The 8734-nt window shown below is 45.4% G+C and overlaps 1 protein-coding gene across 1 annotated transcript; it reads left to right on the top strand.

Moving 5' to 3' along the window:
* Window positions 1–3171: 3171 nt before the first annotated feature.
* On the top strand, window positions 3172–7580 carry LOC121870480 (fibroblast growth factor 1-like; the record flags this gene model as incomplete). The annotated part of the gene is made up of 3 exons (XM_042372314.1): window positions 3172–3323; window positions 3692–3795; window positions 4089–7580. Coding segments are annotated over 3 exons (454 nt in total), but the record flags the coding sequence as incomplete, so codon positions are not given.
* Window positions 7581–8734: the final 1154 nt, after the last annotated feature.

Below are 8734 nucleotides of genomic sequence, written 5' to 3'. Positions count from 1 at the left end.
CACCCTAGTGAAGTGCCTCACACCCCAGTAAGTGCTCACACCCAGTGAAGTGCCTGCCACCCCAGTAAAGTGCTCCTGCCACCTTGGGGTGGCAAAGTGCCTCGCCACCCCTAGTAAAGTGCTCCGCCACCTCCCAGGCAAGTGCCCTGCCACCCTAGCCAAGGCCTGCCACCTAGGCAAAGTGCCTCGCCACCCCAGCAAGTGAAGTGCCTCACCCCAGTAAAGTGCCTGCCCCCCTAGGTAAAGTGCCTGCCACTTTAGTAAGTGCTCACACCCCAGGTAAGTGCCCAGTAAAGGCCTGCCACCCCAGTAGCAGTCTGCCACCCTAGTAAAGGCTCAGCACCCCAGCATGGCCCTGCCACCCCAAAGTGCTCCTGCCACCAGCAAGTGCCCGCCACCCCAGTAAAGTGCCCGCCACCCTAGCAAAGTGCCTCTGCCCCAGTGCCTCGCCACCCTAGCAAGTGCCTCGCCACTTAGCAAAGTGCCTCGCCACCCCAGGCAGTGCCTGCCCCCTAGGCAAAGTGCCTCGCCACCCCACGGGCCTTGCCACCTAGCTATGCCCGCCACCCCAGTAAAGTGCCCTCGCCACTCCCAGTGAAGTGCTCCGCCACCCCAGTAAAGTGTCTGCCCCCCCTAGGTAAAGTGCCTCACACCCTAGCTATGGGCCTCACATCTTAAGTGCCCTGCCACCCTAGTAGCAGTCTCACACCCTAGTGAAGTGCCTGCCCCCAGGCAAGTGCCCGCCACCCCAGTAAAGTGCCTCACCCCAGTAAAGTGCCTGCCCCAGGTAAAGTGCCCCGCCACCCCAGGAAGTGCCTCACCCTAGTGAAGTGCTCGCCACCCCAGTGAAGTGCCCGCCACTCTAGTGAAGTGCCTCGCCACCCTAGTTAAGGGCCTCGCCACCCTAGTAAAGTGCCTCGCCACCCTAGTGAAGTGCCTCGCCACCCTAGCCTTAGTGCCACACCTCGCCACCACCCAGCATAGGTCTGCCCTCTTCCGGTATATATTTTAATGACATTTATGTGCGCCGTTTCTTACCTGATGATCTAATTTTACACCCACGTTAGCCTCGACCTCCAACACACCTCTCTTACACCCACGTTAGCCTCGACCTCCAACACACCTCTCTTACACCCACGTTAACCTCGACCTCCAACACACCTCTCTTACACCCACGTTAGCCTCGACCTCCAACACACCTCTCTTACACCCACGTTAACCTCGACCTCCACACACCTCTTACCCACGTTAGCCTGACCTCCAACACACCTCTCTAAAGCCCACGTTAACCCTCGACCTCCAACACACCTCTTACACCCACGTTAGCCTCAGACCTCCAACACACCTCTCTTACACCCACGTTACCCTCGACTCCAACTCTTCTTATACCCATTAACCCGACCTCAAACACACCTCTTACACCCACGTTAACCTCGACCTCCAACACACCTCTCTTACACCCACGTTAACCCTCGACCTCCAACACACCTCTCTTACACCCACGTTAGTCTCGACCTCCAACACACCTCTCTTACACCCACGTTAACCTCGACCTCCAACACACCTCTCTTACACCCACGTTAACCTCGACCTCCAAACACACCTCTCTTACACCCACGTCAGCCTCGACCTCAACACACCCTCTCTTACACCCACGTTAGCCTCGACCTCCAACACACCTCTCTTACACCCACGTTAGCCTCGACCTTCCAACACACCTCTCTTACACCCACGTTAGCCTCGACCTCAACACACCTCTCTTACACCCACGTTAACTCGACCTCCAACTTAACTTACACCCACGTTAGCCTCGACCTCCAACACACCTCTCTTACACCCACGTTAACCTCGACCTCCAACACATCTCTCTTACACCCACGTCAGCCTCGACCTCCAACACACCTCTCTTACACCCACGTTAGCCTCGACCTCCAACACACCTCTCTTACACCCACGTTAGCCTCGACCTCCAACACACCTCTCTTACACCCACGTTAACCTCGACCTCCAACACACCTCTCTTACACCCACCGTTAACCTCGACCTCCAACACACCTCTCTTACACCTAAGTTTTTGCCGCCTCGGTCTTTCTAATTAACGCAGGTAATGACAAATTCTTCGTCACCTTTAAGGCTTATGCGCCAGGTATTCAGTTTAAAGCCACTACAGGTAGGTTTATTTTCATGGCGTCATTTATTTAACTCTATGAGACCTGGTATGATAATAAACATATGATTGGCACGAGATGAGAGCTTTTGAGCCGTGTGTGTGTGTGTGTGTGTGTGTGTGTACCTCTTCGTCTGCCTGCTGCCTGTCCTCCTCATCCTTCCTTGACTAACACACACACACACACAAACACACACAAGCACACGCCGCAACACCCCAACACAACCTCCTAAACATAACTCCGCCACAACAACAACAACAACAACCTTCTTCCCTCTCATCAGCTGGGAAGTTATGACGTGGATACATGTTTTCAACCTTGGTTATTTTTATTCGAGGCGCCATAACGGAAGCTCACCACCTACCACGACCCTCCCTAACTCCTACTACGACCCTCCCTAACTCCTACCACGACCCTCCCTAACTCCTACCCCGACCCTCCCCACCACATACCACGACCTCCCACTACATACCACGCCCTCCCTAACTCCTACTGACCCTCCCCACCACATGCCACGACCCTCCCTAACCCTACCACAACCCTCCCTAACTCCTACCACGACCCTCCTAATTCCTACCACGACCTCCCCTTAACTCCTACGACCCTCCCCTCCTACCATGACTCCCTAACCTACCACGACCCTCCCTACGACTCCTACCACGACCCTCCCTAACTCCTACCACGACTCTCCCTAACCCTTTAAGTACGAGTTTCTCCTAGCCGTCAGTCACAGCCAGTACGACTCTCCCAGGCCCCAGTACGACCCTCATAGCTCTAATTCAGTACGACCATCCTCTCAGTGCCAGGGCCGACATCACCTGTCACCCGGTACTGCTGCCCCACCTGGTCACGAGACTGCCAACACCCCAGTACAGGTATCCAAGTACTCCCTGTACACCCACTTCAACACTAGAACACACACACACACACACACACACACACACACACACACACACACACTTAAATCCCATAAGCCGTCACTCAAAGAACCTCGTTCCTACAGGGAGTGTCTGCTGGATCCGCCACTTCGGGAGCGACTTCTGCGCCAGCCTCAGCTCAGCGTCAGGAAGCAGCTCTTCTCCATGACGGGCTACAACCTCTCCATACACCCAGACATGTCCGTCAAGGGCACCAGGGAGTTCTACAATATCTACGGTCAGTTTAACCTCTCCCCTGTGAAGTCATGGTTATCTTAGCGTTCATTGTATTTACCTAATTATCAAATATTTTTTTTCTCCAATGTTCAGACTTAGTTGATTTCTTCTTCTTCTTCAATTCTTTGCTTTGTTCTTCGTCTTTGTCTTCTATATTTCGTTTTCTTTTTCATTTTCTTCATTGCCTTATTATTTTTCTGCCTCAGCTTTTTTCTCTATCTCACTCTTCTTCTTCTTCTTTGCCTTTACCTCCCTTCTACACTGTCTTCTTATTCTTTCTCCACCTTCTTCATTTTGTATCACCATTGTATTTTCTTCTGTATTTCTCACTACAAGGATAATAACGGTGTGTGTGTGTCTTGCCGGCAGCCATCCTGGAGGTCCGCGCCGTGGGGAAAGGGGAGGTGCAGGTGAGAGGGGTCGATGCTGGGCTCTTCCTCGCCATGAACCACAAGGGCAAAACCTACGGAGAGGTAAACAGCGGGTGGACGGGGATGTCGGCAGATAGATAGGTAGACAGGAAGGCAGTCAGGCATACAAATGGACAGGGAGGTAAACAGGTAGACATAGACAGGAAGGACAGACAGACAGAGGCAAGAATTCCTATGGTATAAAAGCTAATGACGATAAGCACACTGAATCCCAAATTAAAAACTCGTCCATAAACAAATAGAACATTTATATATTTTTCTATTACTTCTCCCTGTTGTTACCTATTGCTTAATTCACCAGTTAATAAAACACTAAGCTCTGGTCTACTCCCCAGCCCAACGAGCTCAAGGAGAATACAGTGTGGGTGGAGACGCTGTCAGGTGCCTTCTTCAACTACCTGAACAAGAAGTATGCCCACTTGGGGTGGTACCTGGGCATCAAGAAGAGTGGCAAGGGCAAGAAGGGCCACAAGACCGAGTATGGCCAACGAGCTGTCCAGTTTCTCCCCAGACATCCCTACCCGATCGGCTAGACTGGTACAAGATCCGTCATTGTGTCAACATGGATGTCAATCTTTATCACAATACCCGTAAAGGGCATTTATATACAATCTTTTAAAACTTGCTTCATTTCTCTTCCAGTTAAAGGAGGGTGAGGTTGGATCAGCTGTCCTACGTCAACATTAACTTCGATTCTCTGTGGAAACTTGAGAGATGTTGTAAAAGGAATACTGTATGTAAATTGTTCACATCCTGAATCAACTCTTGTTTTTATGAGCCACAATAACGTGGGTGGAGTACAGGTTAATGAGGTACACCTGCTACAGGTAGATGTGGGGCTGTGAGTACTTTCACTGCAACGGTTTAAAGATGATGGAAGCATTACGAGTCTGATAACCAAAACGTCAGTAAGGGAGGATGGTGGTTGTGTGTACTTGATGGATCAGTGTTACTTGGAGATGCGTTGCAGCAAACAGTTAACTATAATGCGTAGTGTATAGCTACATGAAGGTACTCTTGTCCAGGGGCACACCCGTAATTTAATGGTTTGTGGGGTGAAGATCTGCCCACCTCTTTTTTATTTCCTGTATCTAGTCTTCAAGCTTATGAATAAACAAAGAAGGTACTGTACATGGACAAGAAGAAGAGGAGAGAGGGACACGTGCCCGCTGTCTCCTCCTCCTGGGTGAATCAGTTTGTCTACTAGTATGTGCTTCACCAGATCTATGGTGGCTAACAAAAGGCCTGGAAGCTGAGTTTGTGCCCCTCACAAGACTTTGCTACCATGACACTCTTACACCTGTTTCGTTGGTGTTAACAATTATAAGTTTGTTTACTCCATCAGCCGCAGTATCAAAACTTACCTTCGTCACTTAAATAGCCTCAACCATGCCTCTCTTTACCACACTGTTGTTAACAAGATCACATCATTGACGCGTGTTCAAGAACGATTAAGAAGTTTATCAAAGGAAGTAAGTTTTTAATACTCTGGCTGAATGGGATGGTGTGTACAGTACAGGCGTCGTAAGTGCTGCCCAGGAGGTAAAGTTTGACCATTTGTAGATATATCGCCTTCTGTCTCGTGTACAACTCAGTGACATTCACTTGTCATTTGGCTATCAATTCTATTTTTTAGTTTACAAAGATAAATATTTTAGTAATATAAAGTATATAGTATTCTAGTATTTAACCAAGTGACGTTTACTTTCGTTGACTAATGCTTTACCTCGATTCTCTCCACATACTGAAAGGTGTATTAAACTATATACCGTACAGTATATTTCAACGCATAACAGTAATGAGTCACACCTGTTGTTAACACCGCCTGTCATTATCCCTTTAAAGATGTTAAGATAATCGTGGCCGAGGTGGTGAAATGGCATAAAAAAAATATAAGAAAAAGGTCAAAATTACCTGTTTCAGAAGTAACTATTGACAATGACTAAGAACATGTCTATCACAACCAACATTTCTGATACACCACCGCCTTTAAGTTTTCTCTTCGCCTCCGTGCGGACAGTCTGCCGTGGTCCGTACTGGCGAATGGACCTCACTCTCTCGCCCTCCTAGTCACTTTATACAGTTTACTTTGCCGTTATGGCTTACTTTCTACACTGCATTTATAGAGTTACAGTGAATCTTAGCATATTTTTAAGGGGGCGCTACTTAGGTTCAAAATTAAACACGATGTATTTTTTTTAACCTGTGTGTGTGTGTGTGTAAGGTACTTAAAGTGAGCTGACGGAGATAACTGATACTTAAACCCCTTGAGTATAATGACATTGTATTAAAAGGGATAGGTCATTGTATTCACGGTGTTAATTCATCATATTCAACACACACATACACACCGTTCCAATAACATACTAGTGACCATTTTGAACCTCTTTAAAGTAACCCTTCAACACATTGTAAATAATTTTCTTAATAACTCTCCTAAATCGCTTCTTTTGGCAGCTGTTTGTGTTTACGTTTTTCCGAGCGATTTTATATTTAACAAAAAGAAAGCAGACTCAACTTGGCACACATTAGGAAACAAAAACAAGTTGACTTCAGTGTTCTTGCTCGTCCAGTCTCTTTTGACTTACTACGTGGAACTGAACTAGCTGTATCATATATTAATTGTATATTTGGGAACATAAATCACATGAGACGCTCTTGGCTAGACGTAGACAGGCGACAACAGCAACAAAAAAACGCAGTTAATGTTGAAGTAATTTTATACCGCATATCTCAAGTTACCTTTGTCGCTAGTCTTGTTCTCACTCGGAAGACTTCATTATATTTAAGGATTTTTTCTCCAGTGGCACCAACCCGAGGAGCCTGTGTGTAAGGTTATCAAGCTCCCCGCGAAGCTGTTATTCTATGTTGAGAAAAAGGTGTAAGGATACGTGTCTCCCATGAATCCACTTTAATGGCTGCCTTTAATTGGAAATAGGTCCCTTATACACAGGTGTGGAGGTGCGTCATCATAACACGGTTCTGTAGTTATTACTGGTGAAGATGAACGACAGGTAACGAATACAACCTGGGAAGTCAAAACATTACACCGGGCAACAAGGAAACATACAGCACACATTTCGTTAATAAGCCACACACTCGGGTGCCTTATATAAGAAGGGTCAGGATGAACGCTAAACTCACTGCGGATGTAACAAACCAATTCAAAAGTAATTACCTTTAAAAATCGTTCAATGTAAAAAATAAAATAAAATAAAATTGTTGAAAGGTGACCTGCACTTTACACTAGAGATGAATCCAATAGCTACCAAGTTTTGGGAAATAGTTCAAAACATGAAGAAAGGTCAGTGTACACTCAGTGAGCAGTACTGCCCTAATGATTGTAGCCGAGAAACCAATCATCACTCTCTGATGATACTAATGTAAACTACGAATTTGAATACCATATTTTATTCTTATCTATTCACCAGGTAATAATCACTCTTTCTCTAAACTGTAAAATAACGTTAGGTCAGTTTGTGCTGTAATATACTGCACAATATCTCATCTCCCAGCACGTAATGAATTTGTGTTATTATCTGTTGTTATCTCCACCTTTTCTTATCAAGTCACAACGGAGATTCATTTAGCCTTCCACACGAACAAAGATCACAACTAATGCCTCAATACAGATCGCCGCGGTGTGTCGTGGTCAATAAGTGAGCTGCAGTAGGAGCTTTACCTCTCTCAGGAACCTAGTGACTTCGCTGGTAGGTCGCCTTAGCTGGTGTTGTAGCGCCTCGCCCTTACTTCCACCTTTTTATTTTGTACTTTTTATAATTATTTTTGTTGATATGAGTATAATAAAATAGTTGATAGCAGGTAAATGAGTTGCCTTTATTCCTCCTATAAAAACAAACTTATATGAAGCTGAGTACTGTACATGGTATCTTTTACTGATAAAGGGTCACTTATCGAGTTACAAAATCAAATATATTACCAGAATATATCTAAGGCAAGTCTCTAACATTACTGGGCTATCCTTCCTTAAATCGATCTACTTTTTGCCATGAGGATTTCAATGGTATATTAACTATTAATGTTATTGATACTTGTACTGTACTCTAACATAATCTCAAGACTACTGTAAGTGATAGAATGTGTAAAAATCAGAGTACTCGTATTATAGTGGCCAAAGCGATCTTGTTTAGTTAGCCATCTACTGATTTACGCTATATTTCCGTTTTCTCTCGTTTCTGGCATCCCACACATTTTCTTATGATTTATTTACTGTACTAATACTAATCTCGCTTTCATGAGCTTAGGATGTATGAGTACTTTATCAAAACGATCGAAATTCAATGAAAATGTTGGTAAATATTCAGTAGAGGACAACCACGGAGCTCTATACTGATTTGTATCTATAGTCGAGGGAAGACTCGCATATTTGCCGTAACTGTGGAAAAAAAACTTGAAAATTGGTACAAAAGTAAAAAGTTCGCTCCCTCCCAAACTGAAACAGTATTGATCGAACCCAAATGAAATAAAACAATATACCCGCACCATATGGCAGTCAGGGTAAGTAACTAAAGACTTATTACCCTGACTCAGTTCCATCACAGTGAGTGACTTTTTGTCCACGACTGTATCTTGTGTTAATTGAAAGTTTTTGGGCCTAAAGGGCAAATATTTGAAGGTCAAGGTTAATCAGGGTATGAGAGTCAGATGTTAAAACTAGCCCTAGAACGACAAAGGCACGTGTAACTCACCAGATCACTTGGTCAAATACTTGGGGTCATAAGGTGGCTATTGAGTCTGCTTAGAAGGATATTAGGCGTAAATTATTATGTGTGACCTATCATATATATAATCATCATGATGATACAAAGGAGATTATGGTATTGTTGATGACTTAAACTGACCAATGACCTTAACTAATGAATAACCTCACGGCAAATATTTGATATGGCGTTACAAATTTCAACACACACACACACACACACACAACTACGCATGGACCCACGTCAGGTTAGTGTGGCAG

The sequence above is a fragment of the Homarus americanus genome, unplaced genomic scaffold (genome assembly GCF_018991925.1).
Source record: "Homarus americanus isolate GMGI-L3 unplaced genomic scaffold, GMGI_Hamer_2.0 scaffold24108, whole genome shotgun sequence".
Taxonomy (NCBI): Eukaryota; Metazoa; Arthropoda; class Malacostraca; order Decapoda; family Nephropidae; genus Homarus; species Homarus americanus.
The sequence above is the reverse complement of the archived record's forward strand: the minus strand, read 5'-3'. Positions and strand labels throughout refer to the sequence as shown.